The sequence below is a fragment of the Dromiciops gliroides genome, chromosome 3 (genome assembly GCF_019393635.1).
Source record: "Dromiciops gliroides isolate mDroGli1 chromosome 3, mDroGli1.pri, whole genome shotgun sequence".
NCBI lineage: Eukaryota > Metazoa > Chordata > Mammalia > Microbiotheria > Microbiotheriidae > Dromiciops > Dromiciops gliroides.
Window position 1 is genome coordinate 250566547 of NC_057863.1, and position 16921 is coordinate 250583467.

At 38.0% G+C, this 16921-nt stretch overlaps 1 protein-coding gene across 1 annotated transcript; it reads right to left on the minus strand.

Moving 5' to 3' along the window:
- Positions 1 to 1869: 1869 nt before the first annotated feature.
- On the minus strand, positions 1870 to 16829 carry LOC122749341 (cytochrome c oxidase assembly factor 5). The gene is made up of 3 exons (XM_043995668.1): positions 16700 to 16829; positions 4446 to 4529; positions 1870 to 2338 (listed from the first exon to the last, which is right to left on the minus strand). Exons 1-3 carry the CDS (start codon positions 16799 to 16801, stop codon positions 2297 to 2299), a joined length of 228 nt encoding a protein of 75 aa, XP_043851603.1. The 5' UTR covers positions 16802 to 16829; the 3' UTR covers positions 1870 to 2296.
- Positions 16830 to 16921: the final 92 nt, after the last annotated feature.

Consider the following 16921-nt stretch of genomic DNA (forward strand, 5'->3'; position numbering starts at 1 on the left):
TATCAATTAAACTTCTTTAACGTACTCAGTATCTTGAATGGGAACTACAACTAGGCAATGAATTTGGCCAACATCTGACAGCAGGAGAAAACTGGATTAGACAGTATTTGAGAAATTCTGTAATGCTTTCAGGAATCCTAAGCTGCTTGGTGCTGTAAAAATCCATCTTTAACACAATATTCCTCTACTGTTATATGGCATTAATCAATGAAGATGACAATCTAAGGAATTAGAGCTTAGGCAAATTGGGAAAAATGCCCATCAACTGGGGAATGGCTGAACAAGTCATATTATATAAATGTAATGGAATACTATAGTGCTATAAGAAACAATGAGCAGGCAGATTTCAGAAAAACCTGGAAAGATTTATACGAACTAATGCTGAGCGGAGTGAGCAGAGCCAGACATTGTATACAGTAACAGCAACACTGTGTGATGATCAACTATGACAGGCTTAGCTCTTCTCAGGATTACAATGATCAAAGACAACTCCAAAAGACTCATGATGTAAATGCTATCTCCATCCAGAGAAAAACTATGGAGGCTGAACGTAGATAGAAGCATGCTATTTTCACTTTTTTGTTGTTTTTTATTTCTTGCGGTTTTATCCTTTTTTTTCTGATTCTTCTTTCACAACATGACTAATATAGAGATATGTTTAACATGATTGTACATATATAGCTAATATCAGATTGCTTTTTGTCTTGGGGAGGGGGGAGGGAAAGAAAAGAGGGAGAAAAATTTGGAACTCAAAATCTAAAAACAAATGTTGAAAACCATCTTTACATGTAACTGGAAAAAATAAAATACTATTAAGTGGGTATGGGGAGGGTGGAAGGAAAAAATAAACAAAAAAAAGAATTAGAGTTTAATTTTCATGTGAGAAGAACCATAAAAAACATCACTTAGGCCTAAGGCTAAATAGGCATGTACTGAGAATGAAAGACAATAGCCGAAATGCTAGAATCGCATCTTCCAGATATCAAAAAGAACATTAGGAAGGCCTCAAGTGCATCTGATGGCTCCTCTAGAGAGGGTCTATGGAAGGACAAGAGAATAACGTAGGGGGAGGCAGAATAGAAAATTTTCAATCTATAGCAGTAAAAGAAGTAGCTACACAGATCAGATCATGTCTATCAAAGGAAAAGTTTTATAAACTTTTACTTTTATGCTACAAAAAAATAGACCTTTTGTTATATGTCAAACCAGAGACTAGTGACCAACTACTATGACCTTAAGGTTTTGGTTTTTTTTTTTTTAGTAAGGCAATTGGGGTTAAGTGACTTGCCCAGGGTCACATAGCTAGTAAGTGTTAAGTGTCTGAGGCCGGACCCGAACTCAGGTACTCCTGTATCCAGGGCTGGTGCTCTATCCACTGCGCCATCTAGCTGCCCTGACCTTAAGTTTTTAAAGTAATTCCTTAGCTTCTACATTTGTTCTCTAGTAATGATAACTGACAAAAAATTAGATAGTGGATGATTTCTAATTTGAGCAATTTATACCAAAAAACCTTTACTCAATCATTCTTATTTACTTTTTAAAATCCATCTTAACTTGGGTATACAACTTTATCTTTTATTTTCAATTCTAGCCAGGACTTAAAAAAAAAATAACTTCTTGTTGTTGTTCAAGGTGATGATTAAAACAGATATTATTGCTTTCCTAATATCTTTTTAAAAAATTGAATAGCGGGTTCCCTTTCTTCAAAAGAGTTAACAAAATTAACTAAAAATATAACTATATTATTTCATGGGAAAACATAAGTGAAGGTGAAGTCTTTTTAAAAAAATACTCAAATGATTAATTAGGAATAAATAATTATCTCTCCAAGATGCTAAACACAGCTTTCTATAGCTAAACCATGGCAGATTGGGGACAAAAGAATGTTTTAATTAAGCAAACTTTACATATTTTCTTACCAAGTTCCAAGTTATGTTTGCAGCCTCAATCACATTAGTGACCTAGTCAGTATTATTAGGAAAAAATTCTAGTCCGTGTCATTTGATTAGTGAATAAATTTTCTAAAAATTAATGTTTAGAATATTTTTTAAATTTATTATATGCATAACTTACATCTTAATACAAATTAATACTCTTATATAAGAACAATTTAACAGATCAATTTCTGTCCATATTTAAATAGCAGGATTCATCTCTGTTTTCTCTTAAAAAAGAATCACAAAGTTATTCAACTGAATGTATGAGGTAAAAATATAGGCATGCTTTTTAATAATTGGCCTCATTCACCATACAGATGAATCCATGTTGTTTTAATCTTGGTTCTAAGAGAAAAGCGTCAATATCCTTTTCTTCCTCTGAATCTTGATCTGGCATCCAACTAAAAACATAAAAAGAGTTATTAAATCAAACATCTTGTAAAAGATACATTACTGAATACAACTTCTATTAAGGGCTGTCATTATATTAAGAGTAAAACAAACTAAACTTCAGCGTAGAGCAGAAAAAATACCAGAGACAATCTTCTAACCATCCACCTGACAAAAACAAAGGAATGGGTTACAATTAAAAGTGTCTTTTAAATTGAACCAGCAATCATTTTTTTTAAAACTAGCTTGGTTCTGTTAAAAACAAAACAAAACATGGGTTTGATCCTGCCTCAGATACTCCTTCTAGTATAACCTTGGGTAAATCACCTATCACCTGGGTTTTACTGTCCTCATCTGTAAAATGGAGGCAGGCAAAGGGAGAAACTAAATTAGAAGCTTCTGAGGTCTCTTTCAGCTCTCAATCTGGGCAGTAGTAAACTCTACATTATGAGCACCAATACAGGAAAGCAACGATACAGAAAATTAAAACATTATTTATGTTGTTTCCTGGAAAGGATAAAATGTTGTTTTCTAGTTTGAGCTTCAATGAAACATTACAAAGAAGAGAGCAAAAAGAAAAATTCAAAAGAGGAAACAAATGAGGGTAATGTTTGTGCCACTGTGTTAAACTTAATATATTGTCTGCTTACAGCTCCAAATTGCATCCAAAGATGTACTTTATATGGACAAAGACCTCAAGTTTGCATGTGGAAGTGGGCATTGGAAAGATGGTGGCTTGAGAGTTATCGTGAGTGGTACAATTTTGAGTTCTCTTGCTGTTTCTCAAGGAAGAAATCACTCAGAAGCAAAATTAAAACATCACCTTATTCTCAAAATATTCTCCAATATAGTAATCCTGCTGGTATAAATTTGTTTTTTTGAAACACGTTATAGCAGAACTGACTGTATTTGTACTCTGATGCAAAACTGAAAGGGAAAAGCCCTGCAACATGTTGAATAACAGAAAACTAGTCTGGGATTAAAGCACTGATTTTAATGTATAGAGAGGAAACCAATTGTAGTGTGATTCTCTCCATCAGTAATTTTAAGTGAGATGATCTGGATTTAAATCCCCAATTACCTGAGTGACCTTGATTTTAATCTTAATCTTTTTCTCTCTGCCTCAAATTTAACTTCTTAATCTCTAACCTGTAAAATAGGAATAATAATTTTTTACTAGCCACCTGTTGTTATCCGGAATTCAATTTGCAAACCTTAAAGTTTTCTAAAAATATGAGCTGGAATAATTATTAGTAGTAGGCTACTCCCCAAGAATGAATCATGTCTTGGAGCACCGTAAATCTTGTAGAAATCATCTTAACATCAAGCTGCCAAAAAATTTCCCAGCTTGCTCTCACTGTATCATCTTATATTTTAGAGAATTACAGAATCGTAGAACTTGAAAAGATCTTACAGCAGACTTCTAACTTAATTTTTTAATATTCTTTTTTAATATGAACTGAAAAATCAACATTAACATTCCCATACACAGAGAAAAAGAGGATTATGTATGAAACTGTGAATCTTTAATATATAGCTTGTTTTCTAAAGCATATATTAAGTTTAACACAATAACATTACCTTGTTCATCTGTTTCCCCTTTTGAATTTTCTTCTGCCTTCTTCCATGTAATGTTTCATAGATGGTCAAACCCCTAACTTCTTTGACATCCATAAATGACATTCTTTCCATCCTTCCCAAGTCACTTCCACTGCTTCTAATCATTCTAAGACAGAATCTTTCTCTCCTTAGCATATGTATATCTGCACAAGACTAGGTTCAGAGGAGGTACTTAATAACTAGCTTGAATTCAGTGACTTGTAGCAACTCTTGCCCACTTACTCTCACCAAGACCTGAATTGACACTTACTAAAACTCCTAAGAACAATAGGCTAGATAACACCATAGAAGCAAAATAATGCCAGAGATTTTTGCTAACTGCAATAGTTTGCAAATGTCACTTGACTTTTCACTCACTGGAAGGAATTTTTCACTACTCACTAAGTAAAAAACTTAGAAGAATTGTCTCTATATATTTTTCCTTAGAATAGTTTATAAAACAACTTAATCACAATTCTTCAAATAAATATTTCTATTTCTAATGTCTTAGCCACTTACCATTGACCTTTTGCATTCAAAAAATGAGTATTTCAAAGCTGCGCAATTTCCTTCCTTTAAACACTGTCGAGGAGTTTTTCCTTCCTGTAACATATAAAACAATACAAAGTGATCATCTGGGAAATTGTCTCACAAAAAGCAAATATAGCATCTTCTATTTCATTTATAGTTCAAAATTCTCTGTAGTTTCATCAACATGGTGTCACAAGTTAAGTTTAACAAGAAGGGTAAACTGAGGCAATTCTCCAAGCAAGATAGCATTAGCAGGGGCATGCTGCCAGTCAATAAATGGATCAATGATTTACCTTCATTTATGCCAAAGAGCTCCCCAAGGAAAAGGACAGTTCCCTTTTTATAGATTTTGGGGAATACAGAACAAAAAACAGGGTAGATGACCATCATGAGATTGAGCACAATATGACTGGCTACAGAGTCAAGCCCCAGGGAACACCATAACTAGTTAGAAGTTTGATAATGGGAGCTAGCAACAACATTGTCTTTTTCCCCTAGTACCTAAGAAGTACCTGTTGTTTGACTCCAGGTGCAAGATCAAAAGATAACAGACTAGCCCCTTTTGGACAGCAAACCAGACATCCCTGAAGGATGGCTTCATGGTGTAAAGATACTAGACCCAACTCCCTAGTGCTCAAGACACACACACGCACACACACACACACACACACACACCCCCTCAAAGGACAGCTAAATTCCTAGATGCAAGAATAGATCAGCGATTAGGAGACTTGGATTTCTAAAATTAACCCATTATAGGCTAACTGAATTCTAAATTAAGTTTTGAGACAAACAACTTCAACTTAAGCAATTACAGGAGAAACTCAATTATAAATAGGATCAATAAGAAAATTATATAGGATCAATCTTAATCTTCTCAGTGGGTGCAGAAAAATATATTACAACTCAGGGACGTACTAACAAATACTTGAAAACCAGCTTGGGGAGAGGAAAGAATGAGATAAGACTATTTTTTCCAGTATAATCTGCATTACTAATCCTTTCTTATGTGGACGATGAAGAGAGCAGTAAATCAAGCCCTGAATTGTAGCAATTGCCAAAGTTTGAGGTATAAACTTCTCACACTGGCAATTTAACAATGGGCTCTCACAAACCTTTGATAACTGGCTCTAGCTACAATCCCTGTGCATTTTAGTAAATGATTTCATGAGCTGCTGTGGTCAACATAATCATTGGTGGGCAGTCTTTTGGTGATGAGATTCTCATCTTCTAACTATATAACACTAAAAAAATACAAAGGCTAAATTTAAATTATAGGATTAAAGATTCAGAGGTCATCAAGAGGCAACTACCTCATTTTCCAGATGAGGAAACTATGGCCCCCCCAAAGTTAAGGTATTTGCCCCAAGTCTCACAAGTAGCAAATGGCAAAAATGGGAACTGGAAGCCAGGTTCTAAGATGTTAAACTTATCATTCTTTCTACTGATGAATGAATACAAGCAGTCCCTGATTTACAACTTTAATTCAACAAACTAAATTCAGTATCTCCTGAGCACAAGAAAATATATTTTCCCACAGAAACAATGTTCTAAATTGTGGTTAGGTTCACAAGGAGGACCATAAAACCTGTTTAATCTATAATGTACTATTATAAATATTGTACATTTACCTATGGCTTTCAGTGGAAAACAATAGTTACAATACCAAAGAAAAAATTAATAAAAATAGTTCCCATCTTTATAGTGCTTTTAGGTTTACAAAGTGCTTTCCTCAAAATACTCCTGTGATTTAAGTATTGCTTTGTTCTCCCTATTTTCACTAATAAAGACCTGAGGCACAAAAAAGCAATGATCTCTTCAGGGTAAAATTAGTAAGCATCAAAGATGGAACAAAAACCCAGGTCTTCTTACCTCAAGACTAGTGTCCTTTTCATTATACCCTCCATCCTCTTTATCTTTTTTTTTTTTTTCTGATGAGGCAATTGGGGTTAAGTGACTTGCCTAGGGTCACACAGCTAGTAATTGTTAAGTGTCTGAGGCTGGATTTGAACTCAGGTCCTCCTGAATCCAGGGCCAGTGCTCTATCCACTGTGCCACCTAGCTGCTCCCCTCCATCCTCTTTTTAAAAAATTATGCTTTATGTTAAATGTTGGTACTTGGAAGAAAGCAAATTTGGAGAGGTTGATGAAAACTTTTAAGATTCTGAAAAGGACCTGAAATGTTTTTAATATCATAAGATCAAAGAGTCTTAGAGCTAAGGCAGGACCTTGTAAATCATCTAATTCAATCTCTTCCAGATAAGGATAAAGAGGTTCAGAGAAGTAAATTAAAGGCACTAGGTTTTGGGGACAGTTAAAAATAAATATCTTAGGTAGGGGTAGCTAGGTGGTGCAGTGGATAGAGCACTGGCCCCGGAGTCAGTAGGACCTGACTTCAAATCCGACCTCAGATACTTAACACTTACTAGCTGTGTGACCCTAGGCAAGTCACTTAACCCCAATTGCCTCACTAAAAAAAAAATAAATTAAATTAAAAAAAAATCTTAGATAAATCTGGAAAGGAGAGACAAGGAGAGAAATTTTCCTTAGTGAATTAGGTAAGAGTAGGAAATAAAGGAATTAAAAGTTATGTGTATATATGAGTAGAAAAGACATGAACCTAGAGTAGAATGAACTAATCCATGAAAAATAAAAAACCAACAGAAGTTGGGTGAGGGGAGACAAAAGAATTACTTTGTACTATCTTCTTGAATAAGTAAGAGAGTCAAGAAAGGAGGGCTGGGTTAAAACACTTGCTATCAATTGCCACTAAATGATATACCATAAAACCTAAGACAGTTTGAATTAAGGGTTACAGAATAATCTTCATTGATAAACTCAGTTCATAAGGTAAATATTCATATCTTAGGGAACATCTTTGTAACTGGCTCTCAGTCCATTATAAAACATGTTTCAATAGCAAAAAATGCTCAAACTAAATGTTTATAGGTCTTTGGGGAAGTAAACACTCCAATATATTGATAGGACTGGCATACATTCTAGAAAACAATATACAATATACCATGAGTCACAAACCCTTCAACACCAAAATTTTATCGTTAGACCCTTTATCCTTAAAATATCACAAAAACTGAGATAACTCCAGGACCAACACCCTTCATTCCACCCCTTTGTGGTGTGAGGGGGACAGAGATGGCTTGAGAGATTCTGGAGTTGCCTCTCACCCAATTTCCTTCAGCCAATGATGTGGGTGGAATTTGGGGTCAAATTGATTGTGAGTCGTCCCAAAAGAATTACAAGACTCAGTGACTCTGTTTCCCAAGTTTTATTGCAATACTGTGAGTGACCACAGGGAGAGAACCATAATAGTGGAAAGGTATCTCTCGAATAGTGAAAGACAAGTTATAGTTAAAGTATGGATAAATTGATTATCAGTCTTATTATAATAATCTCCACCTTTGGGAGGTACAGGGGAGGGCTTATCCTAATTTGGATTTCCTGGGGTCCGAAGCCAAACCACAAGGTGGGTACCTTTTTCTGTGGTGTGTTTTTGGGGTTTACCTGTCATAAGGTGAATCTGGGGACAAATTTGGCCTTTTCTTTTTTTTTTGGGGGGGGGGAACAATGGGGGTTAAGTGACTTGCCCAGGGTCACACAGCCAGTAAGTGTCAACTGTCTGAGGCCAGATTTGAACTCAGGAACTCCTGAATCCAGGGCCGGTGCTTTATCCACTGCGCCACCTAGCCACCCCCAAATTTGGCCTTTTCTGCGCATGTCTCTTTCTGATTCCCATGCTTAGTTTCAAAACATCTTCATTTTTCATTAGAATTTTTATAGCCTGTCATTTTATTTAAGATCTTCACGGCCTAGCTCCCTCTGTTCCCATTATGGGTACTGATTACTACGGGTAAGAGAATTTAGCATCCCGACTTGTAAGTTATCCATTAACTGGGGTTTGAATCCCTCTTAGAGCTCATATCTGAATTAGAGCTTGGGTCTTAGGTTTTTCTGTTAACCCTTTTTTCATCTCCTACATCACCACCACCAGTCAGGGATGGTCCTCCCCCAATAAGGCAACTTTCCATAGTCAGATGATCACCTCATGGTGATGGAGGAGAATAAAAGGCTAACAGATAACCTATCAATAGTACCTAAAAGGGGTTAACAGACAAACCTAACACCAGAGCTCTAATTTAGATCTGAGCTCTGAAAGGGATTAATGGATAACTTAAGACTTGGGCCCCCATCAAAGTCAGGGCCTAGATTCTGGTTAACTGGTACCTGGAGTTCTGGCTCCTATTAATTACCCCCATTAATCACCACCCACAACAAAAACATAAAAAGGCAGGTCACAGAGACCTTAACTACAACAAAAACATAAAGAGACAGGTTATAGAAATCCTAATAGATAAATGTTAATATCCAGAAACTAGGCCTGAGAATGAAAAACACAGGGACACTCTGACCGTGGCAAGTTGAGGTAACATGTACAGAAAAGGCCAAATTTGTCCCCAGTTCACCTTATGATGTAAACCCCCAAAACACTCCTCCTCAGAAAAAGGTACTCGACTCAGGGGTTGGCTTAAGCCCCCAGGAACTCCAAATTAGGACAGGCCCTCCCCTGTACCTCCTTAAAGTGGAGATTATTATAATTTATTCATACTATGTCTTCTCTCTCCCTATTGGAGAGAAAACTCCATGGTGTCTCGCCCTGTGGTCACTTACAGTATTGCAATAAAACTTGGGAAACTGAGTCACTGAGTCTTGTAATTCTTTGGGACACCTCATAATCAATCTAATCAATTAAACCCACCCTACATCATTGGGACCACTATCGGTCCTCTATAAAAGTATCTGCCTGTCTCCTGCTCAAGGAGATCAGTATCTCAGAGAACTACACCTCTGTGCCATGCTTTCTCCCCATGAGATAAGGACTTCTCTCTTGGTTTCCTTTTCCTAGCGCCTAAATAAACTATTATTTTACTCTAATTGGATTTATGTGCAACAGGGTGTAATTCTTTATTGTTTTTGCTTTGTTGTTGTTTTTTTTTTTTTTTAGTGAGGCAATTGGGGTTAAGTGACTTGCCCAGGGTCACACAGCTAGTAAGTGTTAAGTGTCTGAGGCTGGATTTGAACTCAGGTACTCCTGAATCCAGGGCCAGTGCTCCATCCACTGCACCACCTAGCTGCCCCGTGTAATTCTTTTTTTTTGGTGAGGCAATTGGGGCCAAGTGACTTGCCCAGGGTCACACAGCTAGTAAGTGTCAAGGGTCTGAGGCCGGATTTGAACTCAGGTCCTCCTGAATCCAGGGCCAGTGCTCTATCCACTGTGCCACCTAGCTGCCCCCCGTGTAATTCTTTAAAGAGGAATTCCCAAGAACCTCTACTCCACCCCCCACCCCCACCCCCGCCCAATAACAGACCTGTTTATAAAAATACACAAAAGTGACCTATATGTAACAAAAATTAGTCAATCAATATGTCCAAAACTGTGGAAAAGATAAATTATGCTATGTTAACATAATGGATTATAATGCAAAAAAAAAAGGAACTATGACTTATACAAGGAAATGAGGAAATACCTACATGTTTCTTTTTTTAAAGTATCTATGTCTCCTCTGATGGAGGAGGCAATAAGGGGTTAACAGATACACTGAGACTTGAATCCTTATCAATGGTACCTAAAAGGGTTAACAGAGAAACTAAGGTTTGTGTTCTTACTGTAACCAAGAGGGTTTGTCCCTATCAACCCTTACCATCAACAAAGACCTCAACTAGCGACCATTAACCATTAATAGCCATTAATATTCCTAGATGACAGGACACCTAGAGACCAGATCTTAAATAAAGAGATATCATTAACACAAAGACCCTCTGGGTCTGACAAGTTTAAGCATTTTTTTAGGAACGTGCAGAAAGGGCCAAATTTGTCATTAGATTCACCTTATGACGGTAAACCCCCAAAACACCCCCCACAGAAAAAGGTACCCGCCTTGGGGGTTGGTTTAAGCCCCCAGAAACTCCAAATTAGGATAGGCCTTCCCCTGTACCTCCCTAAGGTGGAGATTAGGATAATGAGATGATTAATTATTTTCTGATTATAAATATAACCATCTTTCTTTTTTCTATTTGATATACCTTTCCCATTTTTATGGTAGTCTCCCTGTGGTCATCAGTCTTTCAATTCAACTTAGGAAATTGAGTTACTGAGTCTTGTAATTCTTTTGAGACACCTCACAATCAATCTGATCAACTATTTGCCATCCCACATCACCTCCTCTAAAAGTTAACCTCCTTTCCATTTACTGTGCTTATATCTCCAGTGCCTAGCAGAGTACTTAACACATATTAAGCATTTAATAACTTGCTGACTGAATGACAATGCAAAATGAGATCAGCAGAACCAAAATTATATAAACATTGACAAAAATTATATATTTAAAAAACAAAGATGGGGGCATCTAGGTGGCACAGTGGATAGAGCACCAGCCCTGGATTCAGGAGGACCTAAGTTCGAATCCGGCCTCAGACACTTGACACTTACTAGCTGTGTGACCCTGGGCAAGTCACTTAACCCTCACTGACCTGCAAAAAAAAAAAAAGAAAGAAAGAAAGAAACTATGCCAGAGATAGAACTTCATACAGACCTGAAAAGGAACTAAAAAATGTCTTTTTTTGTTTGTAAATTCTATCTCTCAAAATAACAGTGAGAAGATTTTATTCTTCATTTTGTCTGTTTTTCTGATTGTTTTTTGTCATAGGACAATAAATCTAGAGCAGGAAGGGACTTCAGAAGCCATCTAGTGTATCCCTTTCATTTTACAGATGAGAAAATGGAGGCCCAAGAAAGTTTAAATGACTTGCCCAATATCACACACATATTAAGTGTCAGAGGCAAGATTCAAACTCAGATTCTCCAATTCTAGGGCAAGTACTGTCCACTGAAACACCCTGGAAAAGGGTTATTAAGTTTATAATAAAATTTAAAATGAAATTTGACATTAAAAATGTTTATTAGGAACCTATGGTAATCAGAAGACTGCTGAAGATTCAGCCAGATAAAAGAGTATCAGTTAGACACAATCCCTACTCCTAAGTTCACAATTTAGTACACAAAAAATAAGGGCAGCTAGGTGACACAGTATGAGTGCCAGGCCTCGAGTCAGGAAAAGAAGAGTTCAAATCCAGCCTCAGATATTTACTAGCCCATGTGACCCTGAGCAAGTCAGTTAACTCTGTTTGCCTCAGTTTCCTCTTCTATAAAATGAGCTGGAGAAGGAAAGGACAAACCATTCCCGTATCTTTGCCAAAACAAACAAACAAAAAAACATGACTGAGCAATACATACACAACTAAATGGTGAGGCAGAATGCTTTTTTCCAAATTACATGATGAAATTAAGATATACATACCTTCTTTAATGAGTATGTTAGGTTTTTCTTATCTTATCTATTTAAATAACTGAAGTAGCTTAACCATATGGAAAGCTACAGGAAACACTGTGGGGAATAATTGACATTATACACAAGAATCAGGTCTAAAAGTTTACAGTTTGAATTAAAGCATTTAGAGCAGTGATCTTTTCTGTTATTAAAAGCTTTGTCCTAGTCTACTTAGCAACTAACCCTGACTAATGCAATTATGAATTCAATTAGTAAGTATTTTGCTAGATAGTCCTACGTCGGGGTAGGTAGGTGGCACGGTGGATAAAGCACTGGCCCTGGATTCAGGAGGACCTGAGTTCAAATCCGGCCTCAGACACTTGACACTAGCTGTGTGACCCTGGGCAAGTCACTTAAACCTCACTGCCCTGCCAATAAATCAATAAATAAGAATCAGATAGTCCTATATGTACAGATGGGGTAGGGATGGGAGAGACAAAGCAGTACAGAATCTGCAAGCTTAAATTTGTCCTCACTAATGTCATTCTGCCACAACACTAATCTCACCAAACTTCACTGTAATATTGTTTGGTCAATGGCCCTTTCCTCCCCAAAATTTTAAATTTAAAACTTTTTGCAAAAAAATGAGCATTTCCAAAGAAAAGATAAGAAAAAAAGATGATTGCAGATGAAACTGAATTTATCATACATACCACTTGCTTAAAAACCAAAAAGCCCACACATAATAAATCTAACCTATTTTCAAAATTGTCCTCTTGTCTACACTTCTTTTTGAATGTCACTTCTTGACTTGGGGCTTTGTGTCAGAATTAGGCTCTATACCCTCTGGTATGTCCAGATGTTGTGACTGGTCCTGCTTGGTCTTAACATGGGTCATCTCGGTTCTTGTAACAATCTCCACATTGATATTTGAGATCCTGAGCACTTAACCTTCAAAGTCCTCCTTGGTGTCTTATAACAGAGTGCTAGGGACCTTGGAGTCCTTGGACCTGGGGTATCCCAGTCTGAGCAACTGCTATGACTGTCACTGCTATTCCCAGGGGCTTCCAGTACACACAGTGAATTTCTGGACACCCTGAACCCTTCTGGAAAAACCCTACTCTTAATTCCTCAGGATACAGATACTTGAATGCTACAAGTGTCTCTGGCCCAACTGTAATTGTCAGCGATGCTTCGGGCTTATATGCCTGGGCATGAGCACTATTTTATATGGTAGGTTCTGTTTTATATGGTAGGCTTTGCTTGTGGGATTCTAACTTTTTGTGTAGTTTTGACATGACAGAAGTCACTTATTGTTTTCATTGAATTATTCAGTCTGGAACTATTTTTAGGTTTTTGCTGGAGGCAGTATGTGGGAGTTGGACTGTCTGCCTCTACCAGGCAGCCATTTTGGCTGGAAGTCTCAATGACTCATAGTATGGAACTGCCCTGTGTAATATCATTTTCCCTCACATTGTGTTTTCACAGAACTACTTAATGATATTATGAAGAGAATACTTGTTGACGTACAGGAAAGCACAATGGACTTAGAGTGAGTGTTCAAATGTCAATTCTGACACTAAGTAGCTGTGTGACTAGGCGAATCAATTTGCCTCCCTGAGCCTGTTTCATCCTCCCAAAACAGGAATAATACATTTTATAGCATATTTTCATCGGGCTGAAATGAATTATCATTTTTTTTATAATTATAGCTTCAAATAATGACAATTTAAGTATAAGTGATCGTTTTACCAGATTCATTAAGGGCACCAATGGGAACCTGGATGCAATACATTTGCATTACCTCCGTCACAAATGTGAGTAAAGTTGGCTTTGTAAGCGCAAGCCCTTTATAATTCTTGTCATTATGAAACATAATAGATACAGGTAAAAAAAGTTTAAAAAGCTATAACAGGGGGCAGCTAGGTGGTGTAGTAGATAAAGCACTGACCCTGGATTCAGGAGGACCCGAGTTCAAATCCAGTCTCAGACACTTGACACTTACTAGCTGTGTGACCCTGGGCAAGTCACTTAACCCTCATTTCCCTGCAAAAAACCCAAAACAAACAAACAAAAAAGCTATGACAAATAGCTTGTTATAATTTTTCAAGTTGTATTGTTAACATTTAGTATTTTTGCAGCCTTTTCGATTTCACAGCAAAATTTGAAGGGAATTGTGTTAAATACATAGACTATGAGTGTTAAATACATACATTACAATAATAATCTAATTATCATTAAGTAGAGGCTGATTTTACAAGCATAATTTATACTCCAAACATCGACAAACGTAAAAGTGTTCCAGAAAGCAGTGTTGTCTTCTGTGTTTATGATGTCTTAAATAACTATACCTGTGCCCTACATTAATAATTTGTATATTTAACATAACTTTGTCCTATGAATTCATACATGCTATTCTTTGTACACATCATTCGTTCATTAAAGTTTTATTTAAGCACCTGCTCCACAGAGAGTACTGTGTTAGGCACTAGGAGATGTATAAAGCTAGATAAGTTATGTTAAATATACAAATTATTAATGTAGGACACAGGTATAGTTATTTAAGACATCTTAAACACAGAAGACAACACTGCTTTCTGGAACACTTTTACGTTTGTCGATGTTTGGAGTATAAATTACGTTTGTAAAATCAGTCTCTACCATTATTGTAATGTATGTATTTAACATAATTCCCTTCAAATTTTGCTGTGAAATCTAAAAGGCTGCAAAAACAAGAACAAGACTCGGCTCAAATGCCACCTCCATGTAACCCTTTCCTGATTTTCCCAGGGTGTGCTCCTTCATCTAAACTCATGAAATACTAGTTGAACTTTTATGTAATTATAACGGAATAAATGTTAGTTATTAATCTGTAATTAAGCTAGAGGGCATCACTCTACCTGTATCTTCTCCAATCTAGCACATTGTGCATTTGCACTTTGTAAGTTTGTTGAATGGAAGCTTGTATAGCATAGCAGAAAAATTACTAGACAAGGGAACAACTAGACCCAGGTTCAGGTTCTGGATCTCCCACTTAGTAGCTATGTGACCTTTTGTGACCTTGAACATATCAATTCACCTTGGTTCCTCCTCAGTCAAATGGACTACATAATTCCTTAGGTCCCTTCCAGCTCTAACCTTTGAGACCTGATTTAAAAAGAAAAGGATTCATATGCTATTTGGTCTGTTAACCATGTCTAGTATCACTTTTTTTTTTTTTTTTGGGTGAGGCAATTGGGGTTAAGTGATTTGTCCAGGGTCACACAGCTAGTTAAGTGTTAAGTGTCTGAGGCCACATTTGAACTCAGGTCCTCTTGAATCCAGGGCTGGTGCTCTATCCACTGGGCCACCTAGCTGCCCTCTAGCATCACTTGGGGGGGGGTGGAATGGGGGTTCACTTGCCCAGGGTCACACAGCTAGCAAGTGTCAAGTGTCTGAGGCCTATTTTGAACTCAGGTCCTCCTGAATCCAGGGCTGGTGCTTTATCCACCGAGCCACCTAGCTGCCCCCATCTAGTATCACTTTTAAGGCTCAACTAATCAGTAGCAGATGCCTTGGAAGCACGAAGTATTTAAGATGTGCTACTGAATATTTTTATGTGAGGTTTCTTTCTTTTATTTCAACATAAGTGGTGCTTTAATATACTGGGGAGAAGTTAACCAAAGTTCCACGTGCTCTGCATGGTCACTGAGAAAGCAAGATTTCCCTTCAGTAAATTTTGACTATTCTCTAAGACTATGTACTATGGTTTGCAACCAGTACAGAGGTCATGTGACCTCTATTCCACTTAACATTTACAGCCAGTAAACCTTTCCTGATCCTCCCAAGGGAGCAGCAAGATCTTTCACCCCCATGGACCTCATACAGCACTATGCTTAAAATTCTTATGCATTATATATATGCATATATGCGTATGTGTGTCTGTCTGTGTGTCTGTCTGTCTATCTATCTATCTATCTATCTATCTATCTATCTATCACAGCTGAGTCTTTAGCTAACACATCCCTCCAATGCTTAATGAGAGAGGTGGCTCTGGATTTGCAAAGGCTATGATAGCTGAGTACAAGCTCCAGAAGGTGACACTAGCCTGAGAGAGTTCAAGAAAGAACCAGGTCCATAGAGGGAATATCAATTACCACCCCAGCTAAAGGATTGAAACGCTAATTGCCAGAAAACCAGCCATTAGGCAATCAAAATTCACATTCACAACACTGAAACCATTTACTAAAGAAAGTATAGAAAAAATGAGAGTTGTGTTAGTAGGAGCATCTACAAAGATTAAATGTCTTAAAATATCCCCCACCATACTGTAAGCTTTGTCCTACTGAATTCATTATCTAAATTATCCATCTTTCACCTTGATCCCAACAGAGTGCCACATTTAATGTTTGCTGAAGAGTGTTATCATTATGGGAGGGTATTAAGGTTTGAGAAGGAGTATGTGCCGTCAAGAACTTCGGCAACGTGTAACGGGGTGGGAAGGGGGGGGGCGCGAGTGTTAAAGGCCAATTTGTAGTCAGAAGACCTGGGTTCAAATTATGTTTCTGCCTGAACTTGGACAAGTCACTGCCTCGCTAAATCCCGTGGCCCTCCTGGAAATTTAAAAAAGCGGTTGGCCTGGATCATCTTTAAGGTCCTTTGCAGCTCCAAGCCTATAATTCTAGGACTAATTTCTGATTGATTATGCCATGCCAGCTCACCCAAATACTTATAGACACAAAGATGGGGTTGGGGCTCGGCCAGCCTAAGGAGCCCAGAGAGAAGCTTCGCTAACAGGCAGAGAACCCGGGAAGCTCTGCCCCCCCCTTTCCCTAGGAGGGTTGGGGGGATGGTGGTGCGCAGTTCGTCTTGGAGGGGCCCGACACCCCCTCCCCCGCGGTCGTCGGTTGGTTGGGGCTACCTTGAGCACACAGTCCGACTGCAGTAGGCACGCCCCCAGATCCTCCTTCACCCCGGCGCATGCGCCGTCATCCTCCGGCTTGTCCTCATAGTAACGGGGCATCACCTCCCCCTTGCCGCTGCCACCGAGGCAGCCTCCGACTCAGAGGACCGAGAGCCACCCCCCGAGCCAAGCTCAGCGCCTTCAACAAACACCGCGTGCGGCGTTCTCGACACCGCCCCC